A 22,368-nucleotide genomic window follows, 5' to 3' on the forward strand; every position below is an offset into this window, starting at 1 on the left:
GCCTGTTTGTTTCCAGACTGCTCACTAATCAATGCAAAAATATTCCAGAACAGTTCCTCTCCTCCCTCCTACCCCACAAGACAGAGGATTTCTGAGGAAGGGCTTGTAACTCCAGGGAAAACAAACAAACAGACCTCACTCTGCTCAGTTGTCAGACACCCTTGGCATTCATCACAGCAGCCCAACACACAGTTCATGTTAGAAATCTTCTGAGTTACACAGTTTATGAAACATCTGAGGAATAGTCTATATCTGCTTTCAGAAGGAAACAGCCAGACTGCAAAAAAATGCACATGACAAGTTGCAAATGACATAACTCAAATAGTGCACGTTTATTCTGAACGGTATTTCTAAAGAGTTTGAGAAAAACAAAAACATGCTCCTGATGTACAACAAGGGCAATGATATAGATTAAAAATGGACCATCTTATTGTAAAGAATTTGCTCCCCCTGCAACTTAACTTGTAACATTGAGAATGCATCTGTAAACTGCATACAGCATACCTTTCACTAAATCTTAACTCAAGAGACCAGGGGTGGTCTTAGCCAAATTAATCAGGAAGCAGTTGCAGATTCAAAAGAAACATCCAAGTCAGCAAACACTTTACAAAACACAGACATTGTGCATAGCAGCTGACCCTGGATTACAACATGAGGGAGAATAAAACAATTTGGGGGATCAAATTTTTACTAGACACAGGGCACCATCAAGATTTAACAAAATATCACGTAGGTTTGTTTCAATCATAACAGTATGTCATATTTAGTTGGCAGGTTTAACCATTAGCTGCATCATGTAAACTCAGCCAGTTTCTGTATACACAAAATACATTCTCTCCCTTCCCCCTCCCAAAAATGAGGGATCTCTCTCTTCTGGATGATTCCTTTTCTCCTGTACCATGGTTTTCTCAAGTAGGAGTCCTTTTGTAGGTAACATCTTCGTACTTCAACCGATGTATGACAAAGCCAGTTGCAGAGATTCAGGAATAACTTGTATATACACAATTTACACTCTAAAGCTATTAATCACATACATTTTTCTTGCTAGATCTTCATCCACAACAGGAAGTGCTGGTGGGGTTTTTTTTCCCCACTGAAACTCCCAACTTTTGAAAAATTTAGTTGTTCATACGCCGTTATTTTCAAGCTAGAAGGATGTCCTCCTGCAGCAACAACCAAAGTAACTGAAGTTCTCTGCAGTAAGCCCATACTTCACACAATTTCAGTGTCTCTGGCTAACAGCACTAAGACACAGCACTCTCCTCCCTCACTCAGCACAACTGACAGACTAATAAAATACAACTGTTTGTCATCCAGAACTACTGACCTTCACTTGCCCTTATCCATGTACAGGGAACACAGTTTTCGTAAGATTCAGATTAAACCTCGTATTCAAGATTCAACAACTGTTTTCCAGGATGAATAGCCTGGGAAAAGGAGTCTTAGATTTATTCTCTCTTCCACCTCCTACAAAACATTTTATCAGAGGTTACAATGAGGCAGGTCTGCTGTGGAATAGGAGCTTTAAGAATTGTTCTCATGGATACATTCATAGAATGATGGCAGCCCAAAGCAAAAAGAGACAGAAACAAAAGTTAATCCAAGTAAATTCAGACATCAGACTTGTACTTTTAAACCTGAAGAAAAACTGTCTGTGAAACACACTGATTTGTGGAAGCCTACGACAACAGCAAGTCCTAAGAGTTCATATCCCCACACCCATCTACCCAACCCAAACACTTACCACTTAGTTCTAGAAGAATGAAGAGCACTTTGCTTGGCACCAGAGGCAGCTATGGTCTGAGTTACAGCTGTGCTGCACGAACATCCTCAAATACAATACTATCTCTCTCCCTCCACATACTTCTCTTGGTTTGGTCTACAGATGGCCAGGGAAACTATGTTGGCATATGGCAAGCTAATTGTGCTTCGATACATCCCCTTCTAGAAAGATGCTGGACTGCCAACATAACCACCATGAGCAGGTCCTAGCTGTACTGAAAGCAAGCTTTTGTCAGAACTAGGCTGCCTCTGGCCAAGGGAACCGTTTGCATCTTTCTAGCCAGAGTCTGCCACCGAGTGTTGCAAACACAGGTGCTCGCCACCTGCCCGTCTCCAAGACTCCATTAGTGCAAACCCAGCAAATTAAGTAGCCATTTTCCAGCACAGGTCTGTCAAGATGCACTCCAACAAATGCTACAGACCTCTGTGAAAGAAGGAGTAGTTGTGTAGCAGCTCATATAGTCACCCCTTGGGTATCAAAGACCACATAATGTGCAGCGAGGGGTGCCATCCCTTGCCTCACCACAACTTCCGTCTTGGAATCCTTGGTTCCCAAGTCACCCTCTAATGACTGGACAGCACCTACTAACCAGATGTATGCTGCAATGCACACGAAAGGTTGGAGGCTTTCAGAGCGGAAGAATTCAAGATGCAGATCTAAACTTTAAAAAACAAACAGGAAAAGAATACAGTTCAGCATCTACATGGGGGATGGGGCAGGTTGGTGTTGTCTCAGCTCAGTGCACTTTCCCAGGTGCTTGGAGAAGAGTCCAAGCTCAAGTTGGTATTTATATTGGCATACATAAAATTGCTGGCAACAGTGCCTAGAAAGGAGCACTGGTATTCACGCAAACAAAGCATGAAAGGACGCAAAGCAGAGCTTAGTACAGTTTACTGTAGCCTCAAAGTTACAGTACTAGGAAGAAGCCAGTCAGCCTATTTTCCAAACCCATAAAATGCTCTAATATATGCTGCTTTCTCCGGTGCTCCACAAACACCCTCTCACCAGAGGAGAACTGCATTATTACTACTGAACGGGGGAAGGGGAAAATAATCTTCAAAGGAGCAAAACCACGCAGTTCTTCACCACCTCCTCCCGAAGGAGCACATAAACACAGCAAGTCAAGCCAACCCCAAGCAAATCCAGGAGACCCCTGCAAAGCTATGTGATTAGGGTGAGATTCACGTCTGCCTTCATAGCCTTGCTGCCTGGTTTCCTCAACCCTTACCTCTGTCACCACAGATTCAGTAGCTGTAACTGATTTGTCTGGAGACAGGTGCTTGCCTTATGTCATCAAAGCTGGTAATGTGGTCACAATCACTTTTTCCATCCCAACAACATAGACAAAACTAATTCTCAATGAGCCCTGCAGAATTTCACCCATTTTTAAAGCAAGGGTCTTGCCTCAGGATTCATATTTTTACAAGGTTACTCTTGCCAACACCAGATCTAGCTCTTACTCTGGCAAAAGTCTGCTGGGAGTTGGGTAAATGAAAATAAGAAAGAACAAAGACCACTCTAAATCCTCCTCTCAGTCAGTTAAGAAGTGTAGCACCAGCTTGGGTGAGGAGTATTTAAAAAAAGCATTCAAAAAGATCAGCCCAGGCAAAGTGAAAAGGTATGGTAAAGTAGCCCACCCTTCTCAGCAAAAGATGGAGGAAAAAGCCATACTCAAAAATATTGGGAAGAACTAAATATACTTTTTTGAGGTGGGGGGATTAAGAGGAAGAGTGGGAAGTACTGAAGTAGCATTCAAAGGTTGGGGGAGATTAAAGTACCCTGTAGGTTATAAAAAACACAATAATGTAGGGTTCAAAGGGCAAGATATCGCTTTGCCTTTTCCCCCCGCATTGGATTTACATTCTGCTTACTGAAAGAATAATTCTGAAGGAAACTTGTCATCAGGATAACCTGCTCAAGCCCTCCACACCTCAAACTTAAAAGAGATCTGCACACCTTTTCCCACCCCAACAGAAAACAAAAACAAAAAAACACCCCCTACCCCCAAATAAACACCAGAAAGGAGAGCTCAAAAAAAAAATCCAAAACCAACCAAAACCCAACCCCAAACATGACTGGACAATCCTTGGAAGAAGCATTACATTTTGCTGGAGAGAGGTCAAGAAAAAAAAATGAAGATGAAGGGGTGGAGTAAAAAAAAAACCCAAAACAAAAAACCAACCAACCAAAAAAAAAATCAAGAGGCCTCTCTTTCCTTATTTGGCGACAAGCAAGTGCAAGAAAGTGTCCGCTGGGGTTTTGTTCAGTTGTCGGTCTTTTGCACATCTGCGTTCTGGCCGAGACAAGGGGCTTTGAGGTTTTTCTGCAGCACGTGAGCATCTGCTGGCTCTATCCTCTTGTAGTAGTTCTTCTTCGTCTCAATGATCTCAAAGCCAAACTTTCTGTAGAAGTCAATTGCAGATTCATTGCTGATCTGGACATGCCTGGACAGAAAAGGGGATAGAGAGACAGGGGTCAGTGCTCTGCCACCATACTCATGGTCAAAGACAAGAAACACAGCTATCTAGATAGAGACAGGAACAGTGGTGTAAATCCAGGACTGGAACTGTTGGTCTTCCCAATTCAGTTCTGGGCTAACACTCAGCCCCTGGATGGCCCCTGGCAGTCAGTAGTAGTAAATGTTTCCCCTCAGTAAAACTCTTTAAAGGAACACAAAACAGCAGAGAAACTCTGAAGCATTACTACCTTAGTAATTTAAATTTCTCTTAATCCTAATAAAGCAATATGACAGATATTTTGTGGAAATATGTAACAGAGTTTCACTGTAAAGCCAACTTTAACTTCCTGTAATAACATTTTGCAGGTGACCAGAAGAGATGTCTCAGCGATGATCCCAACACACTGTAACATATAACTGGCAATGGTGTTTGATATGATTTTAACAACTTGCTCTACTCTAACTACTCCTTTCTCCCCACGAAAAGCTGTGGTATCAAAAAGCCCCATGGAATTACAAAGCCCTTTTTCCTTGTATTTACTTCCCCTAGAGTTTTACAGATTTTGCTAGCGTATTTCAAGGTTTCCAAAACAAACAGCCATCAGTTCTTTATCCTAAGTGACCAGGACATTTATTTGCACAAGTTTCACTAAAAAAAAAAAAAAGAAAAGAAAAGAAAAGAAAAAATAAGAAAGAGAGAAAAGAAAGAAAAATGTTTGGCTCAACAAAAGGCATTCATTAAACACTCCGAAAATTCAGTGGACACTGCACAAGTTCATGAATCACTTTGTCATGACAACATGCTGCATAACCATAGAACCAAAGTAACTGTGGAAGCAACAGCAGAACAAAACAAAAGATCTTAGTGTTAAGCCCAATATGCACCAAAAAGCTAAAAGGGAACTTTATTACAATGACAAATTTAGGCACCGATATCAAATTCGGTGCTAAGCTGCATAATATGTTTGGATAGAAGACGCACAAGTAATTAAATCAATGGGCCACTAAAAGAACTTTAGCCCAATTTTGGGGCCTATTTATTGTCATGCTAGAATCCTTAGTCTGGGAAGTGTAAAGAAGGATTATGAAGGATTTGGGGGTTTTTTTGCATTAGAACTAGCGAACAGTTCCTTCACTGTGCACACAGTAATGTGCAAAAGCAAAAAGGAAAGCCCCTGTCCCATTAGCATAAGAGAGAGTTCATTACCACTTCTCCAGAGGCAGGAGAATGGGAATACGAGCCAAAAGCAGTTTTACTCAGACACCCCTTTAAAACACATTCCTCTTACAGAGATGACACAAAGCAACAGTAGAGGACGTGGAAGAGTTCGCACCTCCGTGGCAGAAATGGACTAAGTTTGAGGAGAAAGTCCCTCCATTTATAGTGATATCAGTGTATGAAACACTCCTCATGAAGCATCTTCAACAGTCCTGGAAAGTATTCAGGATGTAGTTCTGTGGCAGTGTAAGTCCATCCAAGCTGTAGCTGCTGTGGGCCTATCCCTAGCAGCACATCATGCTTGCACTGGTGTGATGGCCAAGGCAGCGATGGACAAGAAGTTGGCTCAGAGAAGCGATCTGGCCAAAAACTGCATCAGCTCACTTGGTAACCACACAGACACCAATGCGCAGGAAAAAGCAGAAGTGCGAAACCAGCAGCAAAGCATAGTTTTGGCTTTTATGGATTTCAGATTCTGTTTCCAGGGGGACTACTGGGGTGACTGTCCTCCACCCCTGTGCTTGTTCTCTTGTCTGCATCATGCCAAGTGCTTACGCAGACATGCAGCTGATTTAAAAAAAAAAACCCAACGAAACAAAGCACAAGAAAACCACCCCCAAACCCCAAAAACACACTAAAGTGCAAAAACAACACCCAGAAACAAAAGTGAAAACAGCTTCCCCAGCTGGGTCAGTGCACTGGTCTAGTTTATTGCGCACAAACAGCTGACCTGGCAGTGTGCAATAATGGGAATAGCAGTTGGGCCTTATTAGTGAATGTAAACTTTGAGTGTTTGCGAACATCTCTGATATTCTAACCCACAGAGTGCTGTCATAAAAGACAGAAAGCAAATGCATCAAAACTTGCAATATTTTCCATTCTGAAGACCACCTTGTATGATAAAAATAAAATCCTTTCTAAAAAGGTTTTTTTTGTCTTACAGTGTAATTTTGCTCTAGAATATAATTTTCTAACTAAACTACTTTCAAATTCAGCAAATCCGCAGAACCCTTTCTAAAGCAAGCATGCTTTTGGTATTCTCAGAATTACACAACAAGCACAGAATATGACCCCTGGCTTTCCTGCTAGTACTTACAAGGTGTTCCTTGACCCCACTAAAATATACACTAAACCCACACTTGGATCTCCATCCCTTTGCTCCCACATCTACCTCTATCATCTCTCAAAAATGCATGAGTGCAACTCATTTACTTACAGATAGATGTTGTCAAAAGTGCCATCTTTTTCACAGATGTTTAAGACATGATTCAACATTTTAGTTCCTGCCAAAAGATAAAGAGCTACTTAAGAAAACTGGAAGGGCACAATTAAGTCTATACTTAGCAAGGTACTTCCTTGAGGAAAGGCAGGTTAACTGTAGGTAGACTAAAATGGTAAGAGTGTGAAAACTAGGAAAGGCAAATAAAACATGATGTGTAAGTATTTCCTTCTCTCTCTCTGGCTGCTCATAAACCTTAATTTATTGTTTCTCTGAAGAAGAAATAAAAATCACAACAGCCCAGAAGCATATGTATAAATCAGCTTATTTCAATACTAGTTTCATGGTCTCAAACTCACCTCAAAATACAGCCAAAACATTGTATAAAGCATTAAGGACACTGGTAAGCTTTTCTACTAAAGACCTAGTAAAATAATTTAAAATAAAGTTATGTTTTCAATCCAGTTTGTCAAAGCAAACGGGTTACTCTAAGGTCTTGATTAATCTGTCCTATGGGTTTGCAAAGTGGAGCAAAGAACTAAATGCAGTATAGACAAAAAGCAGGTACTACCCCTGAGCAGCAATAATCAGTAGTGATAAAGACAAAATAAAGGGAAAACCCCTACATTTAGAAGAGTGAAGGGAGAAGCCAATGAAGGAATGTTGTGTTCTACATAAGCAGAACTTGCATACTGGCTACATATCACTGACAAATTATTTCGTATCTCTCTGCAATGATTTTCACATCCACAGAAGAAGAGTATTTACATCACAGGATGATAACATGATTAAGATTAAAGTAATCCAAAATCCTGAATTAAAAAATACTACTACAAAAAGTTCATTTCTGAAAGGCAGGGAAAAATGAGCACACGATAAATCCTACTCTTTCTCCCCAGTCCCTTCCAAAGAAATCAGTAGTCTAAAGTGCACTAACTTGGTTAAAAATCTGAAAGAGCATTTGGAAAGCTGGACAGCAATCTGGTTTCTCTGATGACTTAGATACAAAAGAAGACCCTCCTTACCTATTCCTAGCCTTCGGTAGGGTGCCAGGCATCCGAGTGTCATGATGTACAGTCTCTTCTGGTTCTGGGAGTGATCCACCCTACAACACACTGCTCCCACTGCAATATCATTGAAATAGGCTGCCAGGGAGGGAAACAAAGGTTTATCAGTAACAAGTCTCAAACTACACATACAGATCTTTCATTTACACCCTGTATCTTCCTTCCTCCCTCCCTCCCTCCCTCCCCTCTTGCTAATTCTCCTATCCAGATAAAATAACATACATTGTGGATTTGCATTTGGAATGAAGTTACCAGTGCTGCTTTGACACAGTGGTTGCTTATTACTGCTCACACCAAACAGCAATGACATCAGGAGGTAAGCTGGCAGTGCACAACTGTTTTCTTCTTGAACAGAAAACATGCCTGTTCCCAGTGGGATGTAATCTGTTTAGAACACAGACCCTCTGTGGCTTTTTTGAGGTTCCCAAACAGTTACTTTTCATTATGTAGAACAATTAAATAGAAGGAGCTGCTATTCAAAACCATGATGGATAGCAATGATGACCACTTCTGCCACCACAGCCCACAATTACTGGCAAGAACATTTGTACCTAATTTGGCAAGTTCGCCAACCTCCAGTACATCCTTGTAGAACTTGTCATTGTAGCTGACAGGAAAAATGACCTGGTTTAGCCTCTTCAGCTGCTTAATGTTGTGTGGCGTCACATCTCCCAGCTCGATCCGGCTACTGGAACAAATCAAAACATGCTTAACATCTGACATACGGAAACATTTTTAAGGACACCAAAAATTAATTATTTTGTTTATGCTTAGAGAACTGTCCCACCTAGCAGTCAGTTCAATACATATTTGAACTGCCACATCCAACCCATACAATCAAGTTTAACGCTGGTTTAAGTCCCAAACCTAGCTTTTTTAGTCAGTTCTATACAGTCAGAAGTTTCTCAGGCCACACTAAACACTAATGTACCATAGTATTTCTGTGGTTTTACTGGATGGGAGACAGGACAACATGGATCTCTGCAGAAGTATTAGCTTTAACTTTATCCCATTCACTTTCCCTCTGATCATCAAGATCACAAGGAAAAAAAATGAAAAACCCCAAAGAAAATATGGGAGGAACAGGAAGCTAGAACAGAGACCAAGGAAATTAAGTCCTTATCCATGCTTCAAAGACAGCCTCAATTTTACCACCTATCAATATAAAGCTTATGCTTAGACAAAGTAATTACTAGACATCTGTCTCTAAAAACCAACAGTACTGTGTGCAACAAATGTATTAAGCCTGTTACTATGCAAGTGTGCCCTTCTCAAGGTGATATCTGCATCTACTACAATTATCACTGAAATCTTTCTTCCTGCTGAGAGCAGAATCACAACCTTAAAATAGACTGAATTGTACTGAGAAGCAGACCAAGCTCCTCTCTTTCCTAAGACTACCTTCCTGAAAGAAACACTATATACACAGAAGCAAATAAAAAAAAAAAAGAAAAATAAATTTAAAAAGAAAGGTATTAGTTGCCCTTGGGCGAGTGCAAGCAGTTTTAACAAGGACTACAAGAATGAAAAATAAACAAAACCAAGATAATCAAAATCTTTTCCCAAATGGTCACCAGAATATGTAGGCAGGTACAAAGCCAGTGCACACAGAATTAGAAAAGCACACAATTCTAGGTTCATACCAGCCCTGTTTTACTGAATACATATAGGCAACCAGATTGTTTTCTGCCCAAACAGCAGTAAAGACACTGTTTGCCTTTTTGAAAAAAAGTCTAACTCTGTTTTCAAAGAAGCAGCTTTCTAAAATCCTTGTACATCAAGCTTGAAGTTCATTCTAGTAATATGCAGCAGCTGCTTTCCATCTCCAATGTCTCTTGTGCCTAGGCAGCTTGTTTTTTCAGCTAGGCTAATGCCTAGGACACAACAGCACAGGTTAATTTAAATAATAGTGACACAAAGATGATACAATAACCAAAAACTTTTTTTTTCCCAAGAACTGTACCAAGCAATGCAGAGTATAATCTGTCTCTGCTTTACTAACTGACCTTGATCATACATAAAAAACCCTCTTAAATGATACCCTCCAGATACTGGTTTTAGTTGTCAGTACCAATGATAAATACGTAATACTGTCTAGGCATTGTACTGAAGCCTGCAAAACTATCAGAAGAAACTACAGAAATGGAGCCTTTCACTTTTACTTCAAGAACCATAAATCTTCACCCACTTTCTCCTTTTCTTTTACAGCAAAGAATTAAGTCTTCAGTTTTGCAGAGATACCAAGGCTTACCATTGCCCACTCCTCAGTATAACCCAGACCAATCTCGCCAGGGAGCCCTACAGAAGCTAAACAATTTGTAAGTCAGGCCTACCTTTTAGAGGACCACTAAGCTCAAGGGACTAATGATGATTTTGTAATTCTCCATCAGATTAGTATGTTCCAGTTACTACTTCGAATTAATAGATGCTATTTACATATCAACATTGCTCACTCCAAAGTCAAACCTTTTGACACACGTTTGCCAAAGAGATTAAAAAGCTCTCTGATGTCAAGCATCTCATGTCAGTATGAGTTCTTGCAAATTGTTCCAGGCAGCTCTTCACCTATCTTCCCCCCACCACACTGCACACACCCATCTTTTTTCTCCCTCATTGCAAGGTCAATTGCCAAGAGACAAATCCCTGTCCCTGTAGTTTGCCCCTCAGCTCTGCCCAGTGGTACAGCAATCTCCTGAGAGACATCTCACTACATGGACAGTGTGTCCTCCAACAGTGATTTCAAGAATGACAGAAGAAGCAAAAGACTCCATATTCTTTCATCTCATCCATGTCAAGATACCCAGGCATTCTAGAGTCAAACCCAAGAGGATATATTTCTAAAGTTCATAGCTAAAAACCTCTACATTCTGCTGAAATAATCTCTTTTCTGTGAGTCCTACCATAACCAACCCTTTGTCTCACAGCCTTTTCAATCTTCTAGATCACTTTTGCTCTCAAGACTCCTTTCTTCATGTATGGCCATTTGTGCAAGTCCCTTTGAGAATTATATTCCAACACAAAGTTAAGTCCCAAGCTAATGAGGATGATGTTCTCACACTCCAAAAGTACTCCCAGTGCAAAGCATGCAGTCAGTTATTAGATGGTGGAGAAACTGTAGTATTGTTTTATGCCCAACTTGGCACAACTGCTCAGCCTAGCACGGCGGGGCTTCTTCAGGCTCACAGAAGGCAAGTTTTGATCCTGGCCAGCAGTGCTGCTACCTTTTCCTCACAAAGGGCAGAAATAGAACTGTGGCATGTGGGCTCTTGGGTATATTTGTGTCCGTGAAAGAGTTTTGCTAGAGTAGGGCGCCTCAGTAATCTTGTACTAGGAGGGAAGAGAAGACTGGAGAGCCCCTTTTGCTGCAGACTGCATGAGAGTAGAAACCAAAGGGAGCAGGTCTCAACTGCCCAGTTAGGTCAGATGAGCTGCAGTGCAGGAGGTCAGAAAGGGAAGAGACAAACCTCACACTCAGTCACTGAAAGCCTAGACGTCTTCTCCAAATAACACTATATTAACCTTGGTGACACAAAAAAAGTATCAGTAGTTCTAAGCTTCAGTAGATCAGCAGTGCTAGCATGATGAACTCACAGCAAAGTTGTTACGCAGCATGTCTCCTTTTGAGCAAAAATACCTGACACAGCCCATCACCAGGTAGTGTCTTCTAGTATGATTTTAAAATTAATTAGTTACTAATCAAACAGATCAGGCATTAGAAGACAATCACTATGAAATATTTATGATGACAGTTCAACAGGAGAAAAATATATTACCACAGGCAGCCAGGACAAGATGGCTAAGAAAGGGAACATGGCCAGAAGATGGCCCATCACCAAGAAGGTTTCAGACAGAGAATAAATAAATAAATGCAGAAGCAGAGTCTAAGGCTGGTAGCTGCTGAGCCAAGACATCACCTCTGAGGCTGGCATCAGGCCAGAGAAATGAGCTCTCTTAGTAGATGGCTGAAAGGCACTTGCTGACACATTTCCTTGAGCCCCTGGACTTCCTCCCTCTATCCCTCACCACTTGCCACATTCACTGCTGCCTCCTGCCATCTCCTGCTGCCTGTCTCCTGCACTCTGTCACTACCTGGTTTGTCCTTGCAAGAATTGCACCAGGAACAGTACTTTACCCTGGAGAATAATAGGAAAGAGGTTTTAGAAACACTGCAGGAAGCATAAATCAATACACTAAATATATCTGTTAAATAGTGTGTACTCAAACCATAAATTACTTTAATGTATAGCACTACCTGATTAAATCAGCACCACATCTATTATGCACAAAACCATTTAATATGTAAATTAAATAAGAACATGGAAATGAAGACCCACATAATGAGAATTCATCATTTTGCCTGAGGACAGTGCAGCAAAAGTGCCACTGGGGCCTTGAGTAAAATCATGGGAAAACTGGCACTGCTGCCCAAAGCAGCAGTCTTGCTGTCCCCAGGCCACTCATTTCCATCCTCTTGCTGGCACAAAGGTTTGTGCAACAATGTGGTGAACCAACACCAATTAAAACTAACCTAGACAAAAAAAAGAAAAGTTTAGTTTTAACCCACATCAGTCCCCTGACTGGGTTCACCACACAAGTCCTCTGCCACCATAAAGAAGTGAAAAAAGGTTGCCATAGGCAGAACTAATTGGTTCTTGAGCACAAGTGCCAGCTCATCCCAGTTTAAACTGGAAGTACAGTGCAAGAGGAGCACAGGGATGTAGATTATCCAGTACATCTGTGAATACAGTGTAGAGATACTGTGCTACACTTTATCATTCACAGAACAATATGCACTTTGATCCTAAGGACTTAAAAAAACTACTCCAAATAGCCAAGACAAAGCACCTGTATGTAACAAAGGACTCAAAATTATCACTCCCTTTTTTTCACCAGAGTAAAGCAAGCAGCTCTGTGCAGTCTTTTTTTTTTTTTTAAAGTTTGTTTTTAACAGCTGCTTACAACTAGACCTGCTTCTTCAAGTTACATCTCAGCCAAATCAGTAACTTAAGTAAGATTTTTATGTCAGCTAAGGTCTGACTAGGCCAGTCCTGTACATTTCAACTCAGTAGAGGGTGTACCAGAAATACTTATCTTCGGCTGTTGCAAAGAAAAAAATTAAATTATGAGCTCAAATTAGCATATGAGAGAACATAAAGATGTGCAAAGAACCTGAAGTGCCCAGAAGGAAAATGCCCTTCCATAACAGATTATTTGACTCTATGATGCCACTAATATTCCTAAGAAGATCCACATTTACCGTCGGCACCCTACAGCTCAAATGGCACTCCAAGGAGGATGCAATAGTCAGCTCAGCTGTACTCCATCTCAGATGTCAAAGTTTCTGGGACAAGTCAGTCACCCCACCCCAAGCAATTGTTTTTAGCATAGAAGAATGAGGGACTCTTGGCTTATCAGGTCAGGCCTCTTACTACTACAGTGTTCTACAAATTCATACACTTTCCTCAATGGAATACCAGCCTTCTGAATCCAGCTGAATGCCTTCCATTGTAAGGCTGTTCCCAAGTTACCATTACTCTCAGTTAGTTATTCCAGTGTACTCAAATCTACCTCTATATTGTCTGGAGATGATGGGTACCACTGCACAGGCCTTTTCAGAGTTATCATGACCTCTTCATACCTTTCTTCTAATTAAAGCCAAGCTCCTGGCTTCTTCCTGTAAGACTGGCTCTTAATTTCTACTACTGTCACACTACCTCTTCCTTACATTCCTTCTGATTAAAGTTGATTTTCCTTAAACATGGCTAACCAAAACTGCTTACAGCAGCCCAAATACTATTGTCGTATACAATGGCATTAAGTTTTTCCTGTCACTACTGGAAGCATTTTCCTAACATATCCTAGGACTATGTTTGCATTTTTCACAACTGCTACATTCCATGACTTGGTTACTGGGGAAAAAACACTTAGAGATTTCACTAGTAAAGGGAACCGGTTCCTGGGGCATGGGCTGCTATCTGTTAAAAGTGCACAGCAACACTGCCCAGCGATGTAAGAGCGGAAGCGAAGAGTGATCCGCCAAATCCTAACAGAAGTGTGACTTTAGTGAGGTGACATGCACCAGTTCCTGAAACTGGATGCATGCCTAGAACACTGGCAGTAACACTCCTGCTCTTGCATGCCAGCGTCCTATGATCCTCTAGGCATTGGCTAGAAAAAGCCTCACACGTTTTGTGGGACCAAATGCAATCTAGTTAGTCCTGCTGCAGTTGCTTTGCTCTGCTTGCAGCTTACAGGGCTGTGATTTCAACAGTCTATTTTTCCTACAATGTCTTACATTGATACTGGTGGAATTAACACAGGCTACACGAGATACTAGTGTTACTTATGCTTAGACTGCTTTTCGCTGCTCAACATTTACCAAAGGAGAACTGCTATACAGAATGACAGCTCAACAGGCAGCCAATTTCCAGTTACAGTTCAAGAAGAAACACAAATTCACTCCCTGGGAATACCAAGTGTCGAACACTACTTTAGAACCAACATCAGGAAGAAAAAGGACGAATTTCAAGTTTCTTAATGCTGTAAGAATCTCAGTCTCATTCAACTTTAAATAGTGCAAGTCTCTCCCCAGAGGGATGTGCCTGACTGAAACAGATCTCCGTGTAACTGATAGCTGGGCTCAGGCTTATTGAAGGCATCTGGCAGGCTAAATTTAGCAGAGCTGTATCTGAAACTTGCAAAACTTACTGAGGAGTAAGTCAGGAGAGGCAGCATGGAGAAATGGGCCCTAACAAATTAAGAGGGCTTCAGAGAAGGTTTGTCACCTGCTCAGCGACCAGCCAGCTTTATTGCTTCTATTTTGGCTTCCAAGTCAAAGCAGGAGTCTAGACAGGATAATCCACTCATAAAATAAAACCAAACCAGAACTATGAAGGCCATAGACCAGAAGGGTGTGGCTCTGCTTAGATTCTACTCCAAGGCCAAAAGACCCTCTCTAGTGTTTTGGGGTCTGGGGCTGCTGAAGTTTTTTTGATTGGTTTATTTTTGTTCAGTTGTTTGGTTTTATTTTTTTAATAGATGAGCTGTCTTGCTAGGCACACAAGTTAGTCTAGCTCTTGTGGGCAGATCAGTATGTTTTCAATTATCTCAAAGATCTGTGGGCTGCATATCTACTCTGCTTCACTTGTCAGAAAATCAGAAGGATAAGTACAAACATAGCATGCAAAAAGTCTTACCAATTTGCTCTGAGAGCCCTGATTTTCTTTAGTCCTGCTTACTACTGAAAACATGTATTGCATGACACCTGATACCCTGCTGGAGGTTACTCCCAGTTCTAGCCTGCAGAAGGGCACAGTGATGTACAGAAGAAAATGAAGCAATTTTAGAAACAGAATTAACAGAAGACTTCATTCAAGACTTGCAAGTCTATTGGATCTCCCTCTGAACAGGTTTCAATGTCATGCATCACAATTCCCCAAGATGTACATCAGACCCTAGTTACCTCTCCCTTTATCATTAAAAAAAAGGAAAAAAATACACAGCACATTACAGCCAAGTTTCTTCATTACATCTAGATATCATACAATTTACTCTGCTTCAACCTAGAAAACCTGACCACATTCAAAAGACTGGCCAGTCTTCACATGAAAGAAGTAAAATCATGCTATAATAACTTCACAGTTTTTCCAGCTGAAACATGTCCTAGATCTCAAATCTCCAAGTGAAAAATAAACTTTCTCAAGAAAATTATAAGCTATCCCATTCTGCAGATGGATACAAAGAGCAGGAACCACTATGTCCAGCTGACAGAATTTTCAAACTCTAAAATATCAGAAATAAATGTAGCTGGTCTAGAACAGAAAAGCAGACACATGTACATCACTTAGTTGTCCATAACACTCTGCTGCTCCAGAGCACCTCACAAGGTTAAGGCCTAAATATTTCATCAGCCTATCCCAGGTACATCAATATCAGGTGAAAGAGGAAACAGCTTGTCTGCAATCATACAGATTATAAAGAGCTGCCAGAAATCCCAACTCTTTGTTGCTGCTCTAACCACTTTTCCTTATTAGTCAAGTAAGCTCACAAGAACATTGATTTTGATCCATGATTGCTAAACAGAAGTACTTCACTATTTTGAAACAGCTTCCCTCAAAATCAGTTTGGCGCCTCCACTAACTATATCCTGAGACCCCTTATAGATTACTGCCCCTTTCTATACCCTCAGTGTCCCCAGATCTAACAATTATAACCCTTACCTGCTTCCCAGAAGATCATGACCCTTTGCTAATTAGTGTTTATGAAGTACCTGATGATCATCAGGTAAGAACAGAGGCTTACCTTCAAAATCAAAATAGAGGTGATACTTACAAAGGACCTTATTTACATAAATACAGCTTGAGGGCGCTTCTGGTACGTATACAGGTAACAAACTATGGAACTGACATATCAGGAGAAAATAATTTTTCTGCTTCACACAAACTATTTCTATAGGGAACTGAAACACATTTCTTTACAAATGCCTTTGTCCATTAGAGTAGTGAAAAAAAAGAAAAAGGCAGTTCATTACGTGTTTCCTACCTATATTTTGGATTTCAGTCCCAGAGTTGGGTCTTGTAAAGTGTTCAAATCACACATTATATTAATAACATGCTGTGAAAAAATAACTGAATGTGCTATCAGTTTTATGTGCCTACCTTAAAAACACTTCTAAGGCAACTATCATTTTTCCCCTGTCCTTCTCCTAATTTTCACTGAGAATGAATTGTTCTCAAATGAAAACTTGTGCCAAAGATCTAAAAACAAATAAATCTCCTTTAACTGCAATTTTCAACTTAATTTGTGACCTTTACTGACAATTTTAAGTGCCATGTAGAGAAAACTTTCACAAGCCTTCAACTGCTGCCCAGGTCTCATCCCATACTCTCAGGAAAACATAAATACAATGCTCAGATGGTGGAAATCAGAACTTTTTTCAGGGTTAGAGATTCTAGTCTGCTAAGGGCCAAAAATCACATGGAGCCTCGAAGAGAAGAGAGAGAGGGAGAAGGAAGGCCAAGTGATCTCAGGAAGTACATCATGCATGAAGATCTTACTATGAAGCACAGTATTTTCAATTAATTAAAGAAAAAAATACTCTGCCCCCAGGAAAATTTATATATCTTAATCTTAGTCACCTAGTGACAGTGTTGTGGAAATGGTTTTGGCTCTATTTTCAATAAAGCCTGAAGTATAATTTCCTTCTCATAATGAATTAATTCAGTATGCTTTGACACAAATACACAGTTACCCCATTTCAGTGCTGTGCTTCTCCGCTCTCAGGTCTTCAAATCCAAGAGTCTCCAATTAACCAGGTATTCTATGCACAGACTCTCTCTTTGCCCTGGCTTCCCCACCTCAAACTCCTTCCTGACAAACTTCTGCTGCTTTACAACTAACTCCCACATGGGTACTTCTTCCCTTGCCCTTTTTCAGCCAGGAGCAGGAAGGAATCCTGACATTGCCTGTCTCAGAGCAGGAGGGATGCAAGGAAGTACTGCACTTTTCTCTTATCAATTCCCAAACAAATATAAAGATCCAGCTTCTTATGTTCTTTCCTCCTCTGGATAAAAATATCTAGCACCTTCTCAGATTATTGGTCTGAACACTTCTAATGCTTGCCAAATGGGCAGGCTCTTCAAGTTCTGAATGATTTCCACTTGGATTAAAGTATTTTTCTGGCTGAACCATCATGCATTATTCCCCATTTTAAAAGAGATTTAGTGTGGCAAAGGGGGATGCATCATTTCTTGTCCTCAGGAGATGGCAGCAGAGTCTGTGGCATTCGGTGATTAACTAAAGTTACTACATTTTTCACAGAAATGTCCCAAACTACCAAGCCACATCTACATGCAGAAAGAATTGAATGGTCAAACAGTACTCAAAACACAAGACTGGGTTCTAAAGTGCTTGTTAAATGGCTACAACCCCTCTGCTATCTTCCTACCCTCCCAATCCTTCCTACTTCATGGAATGTCTTAATCTGGTTATGGAATTAAACTCAGAGTGGTCAGAGTTATAAATCAGGTTAAAGTACCTATAATAAACTGCACTGAGTTTTTTATAAACTCATTTAGAAGCTGTTAAGCCATTTGTAAGCTTGCATATAGGCAAGGTCTAAATTTACCATCCAAGAAAATAAATGCAGACTATAGCTCACACTCGGACATTTCTAGGTTCAGAAAAAGCCTAAAAATAAAGTGATTTTCAAGCTCAATTACCTTTTTTGTCCTGCCTCCAGCGCATATGACCATTCAGCAGTTTTCTCATAAACTTGGAACTTCCTCCCATGTATGTTAAGCTTAGCACTGTGCCGAGCAAACGGAAACAATTCAGCAGCTCTGCACAAACTCTGTCACACTAACTCAGGAGAGAAAAAGCCCTCCCTGTTCTCCTCAGAAACATGCACATCTTCAGGACCTTGAAAGATTTACTCCATGAATCCGGACAAAACAAGCAGAGGTGTCAGAGCTTACCCATGATGACTCCCCACTCTTTAAAAACAATACAGTTATTTTTCTGTTATATTTAGTACTCCCCAGCTGTGATGTCTCTCCTACAAAGGTAGCCAGAACAGTATGTGCAAAGCCTTGGGGTTAGGAAGTTCTCTGGGGCAGCAGCTACCTGTTGTGTAGGATGTAGCCTGTAGGACTCTTGCACAGCAAGTCAGGACCCTTAGAAACTACAAAGCCTGAGAATTAGCTGCAAACATGTAAAAGTTGAGAGACAATCTCCTAGGAGTGTCTTAACCAAAAGTAGTGGACACTTCTTTCTAAGGCTGGTTTAACACACAGCACTCTACTCCCTGTTTCAATCAGTTTTCCATCACATGGCTCAACACGTGCTGCCCCATGACAATCTCCCAGGTGTTTCCCATCAAAACTAGAGAGGGATTTGGTCAATGTGCCAAAATAATACGTGCACAGGCACTGGGCCCTGCTTGTAACATGCACTACATGCTCCACGTATGTGACAAACCCGGTCACACAGTGGGTACATGCACGCAATGGAGCACACAGGTCCTGCATTAGCCTTGTGTAATGTGGATTTTTAGGGAAGGCCATCAGGGAAAGGCTGGATGCCTTATTCTCATAGGTTTCATCTGAACTGAAACAGCTCAGAAATGCACCCTTACTTGAAGATATCAGATGTCACAGACAGTAATCAGCAAATGTTTAAGAATCAATGCAAGATTTTCAGTTTTCTCTCCTTAAAATCAGCAGCATAACTGTAATAAAAACACAAGAACACTGAGCAACAAGTGAATCAACACCATGAAAGCAGCTAAGTGCTCTATAAAAACAGCCAAATTACTGCAGACAGTAGAACCTGAGTACCTTCCACTGGTATTTTTCCTCATGCAAACACAGTTCTAAAATACATTTTCAAATTCAAGAACTAACAATAATAACATACAATAAATGAAAAAAGAAATTAATCTCTAGAAAATCACAAGGTTCACTAACAGAACAGTGAATTACCTGTTTTTCACGTCACATTTAAGAACAAAAAAAGAAACATAATGAGACTCTAAACTATTAAAATCATTCAGAAGGTGAAGACAGAGTGAACATAAAGCCAAGTCGCACAAAACCAGGTGGAAGCTAATGGCAGTTTCTAGTTCAGAAGCTGGTGTTTAACTCATCAAATAAGAGAAAACCCACAAAATTTTAAGCAGCTGAGAAAGTACAAGAATCTCCTGTTATTTCTGAAACCAGTGGTCCTAGGTAGAAGAGGTCACCTAACCTCAAACACCCTGATGACAGACACTACAACCTGCTATGCATTATTAACACACATCCATGTGCTATTTCGAATTCAGAGAGTTAAGAAAGAAGGCTGCAAGCAACAAACGTTGACTACAGCGTCTTTTAGATCTGAAGGTTCATGTCAATGAACTGGATAGTTTCTTTTTTAATTCTTTCTCTGCCAAAGTAGATTCTTCATAATTACAGCTGATAAAACATCAGCTGCTCTAAGGGTTTCCAAAATCACCTCTGCACTTTGTGGTGTGGGTTACAATGCAATGCATACATTCCCAGAAAAAAACAGTCAGATGGAGTCAGTTTGTTCAGAAGGACTTGTCCATAATTTTGGATTCAATACTGAAGACAGACCAGATCCCTTCAAGCACATCAGTTTCTGTGTGCTTGGAGCTGAAGCTTTAGATCTATTTTTGGACCCATCTTTTGACAGTACTTGTACTTTAGGGATCTTCACCGATCTTTGTAACTTAAAAAACAATTTGGATTTGTTCCAGAGTACCCCTGTGTAATTTATACATTCCTTTTGAACTATTCTCTAGTCCTTTGAGTCTCATTGTATTTAAATGGGGTTATTTTTCAATTTGAGCTCTGTCGGCATATTTGCCTCCAACTGAATTTTTAGAGAACACCTGGATTCAATATGAGAATCTGAACAAGAATATGAATTTATTCTGCACCAGAACTTGCTGTGTGGTGCTAACAGTGCTTTGGCAAGACAGGAATATGCTGTTCTTCAAAGAGATGAAAGAGTACCATAAGAGCAGAAATACCAAGTACAGAACCCAAAGCAGTAAGTCCTGAAGTTGAACCAGTAATAAAGCTGCCTGTAAGTAAAAGTAAAGTAACAGAAATTAAGTTTGGTGCTCTGGAAGCAGAAGAGTGGCATGCAGGTTTTTTCTCTATATATTTTTATTTTTTAAAAAATGTTACAAGAAGTGAAAAAGTCCATGAAAGGAGAACTCCTCATCAGTGCAAGCAAAGCCAGGCTCAGTTCCTCGGGGAGCACCGCAGCACGGCAGACAGCTCTGGCCGTGCCCTGACAGGAGATCCCCACAGCTCCAGCCTGGCACACCTAGGCCACTTCCCCACTCACACATCCAGGTCCCAGTAACCCTGTCCCACCACTGACATACAACCAAAGCAAGGCTAAGCTGTAGCAAACAGCAGAATGGTCAACAAAGGATAAAAGGAAACCCAGTTCCGTCGGGAGCGCTGCAGAACAACGATCGCGTCAACTGCCACCTCATCTTGGCGGATCCGTGCTGCTGCTCTTCCCACAAACTCCGCCATCCTCATTACAAGGTGACTAAGAGTGGGGGTGCCCCGTTTTATGTAGGGTGGTGCAGGTGGATAAACAGTTGTCCAACAGCCCAAACACACCTATTTTACGTCAGCTGAGAGTCTGTTTATTTGCAATCATCCCTGAACCTCCTTCTACAGACACTTGCCAGCCCCTCACAATGTCTCAAGCTGCTTACATGTTGTAAGAGCCAGCTAAGAGTCTGTTATCAAGCAGTCTTGTATGACCTCACCCCTATTGCTAATAAGCTAAACCCCTTACCATTTCTTAGTAAAAGCTTAAGTGATTCAGCTTCCATTCACCCTGCCTTAAGCTGCCAAACTGGAAAAATAATACCCATCATTGCATAACACCAGTTCCAAGGGGACTGGTTTAATGCTCTTTTGAGAAACAGCTGGGGAAAGCTGCCTTTGTGCCTATGAAGAAACTGAGGCACAGAACTGGAACAATCACATTTTGTGGAGCGCAAGTGATGCTGAAATTAATAAACATAAGGTGATTTAGCCAGCACTGAAAAACCTGTCCCAAAGTGACCTGGACAAGGTCAGGCAGGTCATCTGACACCAAAGCACAACTGTGAGTGTAAAGGCCTCCACTCTCCTGTACAAAAACGGCACCTCATTGCCCCCACTGAGAAGGAAATCAGTGTTTTCAGCCAACCAGATTTGAAATCTCCAGTTTTCGGGAGACAGAGAGAAGCGAAGCCAGGCCCAAAGCAGCGGGTGTGCTACAGAAACATGACACAGAACACAGCTCGTTTGCCATCCATCCACACTGTACAGCCTCCCCGTAGCAATTAAAGACTTAAAAACCAACGAAAGTGCTAAGAGGATGTTACACACAATAGCACTGCAAAACCACACACATCCGAGGCTGGCAGCTTTTCCGCACAGAGCGAGCGGCGCTGCTTTGCTATCGCCAGACAAGGACCAGACAGGGGCGAGAGCCCGGCCAGCATCCCCCCCCCCCGCCCGCTCTGAAGATCGCCAGACCCCGCAGGGCGGGATCCCCCCGGAGCACGAGGAGCCGCCGCGTCCCGCCCGCTCCAGCGCGGGGCTGAGCGCGGAGAATCCTCGCTCCGGCGGCGGCACAACCGTGACGGTGCGGGAGCCTCCCGGGCAGCTCCTGCTTAGCCCAAAGGGCTCCAGCGGTGGCAGCGCCGGTTTTCTCGCCGAGAGAGCCTCCCCGGCATCCACCCGCCGCGGGCCTTGTCCTAGAGGGCGGGAGGGACGCAGCAACACCCCCGAGCTCAGAAGCGGCGGCACCGCCCGGCCCTCTCCCGCCCGCCGCGCCGCCCGGGCCCGCCCCGCTCCCCGCTCCGCTCCCGGGCAGCCCCAGCGGGCCCGGCCCGGGCCGAGCCCAGCACTCACCCCTTCATGGTGCGTCCGCGGCCTGCCCGGCGTCCGCACTGGCTGCGTCCAGGGCCCGGCGGTGCGGGTGCGGCTCCGGCCTCCCCGTGCTCAGCGCGGGCGGCTCAGTCTCCTCCTGATCCCGATCCTGATCCCGATCTTGATCTTGATCCCGCTCCCGCTCCACATGGGCCTCCGCCCGCCCCGC

General features: G+C 42.0%; 1 protein-coding gene across 3 annotated transcripts; it reads right to left on the minus strand.

The window, feature by feature from the left end:
* Positions 1–308: 308 nt before the first annotated feature.
* Positions 309–22,368, minus strand: NAA50 (N-alpha-acetyltransferase 50, NatE catalytic subunit). Of its 3 annotated transcripts, none has more exons than XM_082277528.1 (5): positions 22,182–22,368; positions 8,298–8,431; positions 7,705–7,824; positions 6,677–6,743; positions 309–4,227 (listed from the first exon to the last, which is right to left on the minus strand). In XM_082277528.1, the coding sequence occupies exons 1-5, from the start codon at positions 22,187–22,189 to the stop codon at positions 4,047–4,049; spliced, it is 510 nt and encodes a 169-aa protein (XP_082133654.1). In that variant the 5' UTR covers positions 22,190–22,368; the 3' UTR covers positions 309–4,046. The 3 variants fall into 3 exon arrangements, with proteins under 3 accessions (XP_082133654.1, XP_082133653.1, XP_082133652.1); XM_082277527.1 differs by having other exon boundaries at positions 8,298–8,434; XM_082277526.1 differs by lacking the exon at positions 22,182–22,368 and having other exon boundaries at positions 8,298–8,484.

Source organism: Coloeus monedula, assembly GCF_965178545.1.
Source record: "Coloeus monedula genome assembly, chromosome: 3".
Lineage (NCBI taxonomy): Eukaryota > Metazoa > Chordata > Aves > Passeriformes > Corvidae > Coloeus > Coloeus monedula.

Coding starts and splice junctions, on each gene's coding strand:
- NAA50 (XM_082277526.1), bottom strand. CDS start 8,469: ATGTCAGATGTTAAGCATGTTTTGATTTGTTCCAGTAGCCGGATCGAG. Junction 7,825..8,297: donor TGGCGAACTTGCCAAATTAG/GTACAAATGTTC, acceptor CCTCCCTGGCAG/CCTATTTCAATGATATTGCA. Junction 4,228..6,676: donor ACTTTTGACAACATCTATCT/GTAAGTAAATGA, acceptor TTTTCTGTCCAG/GCATGTCCAGATCAGCAATG.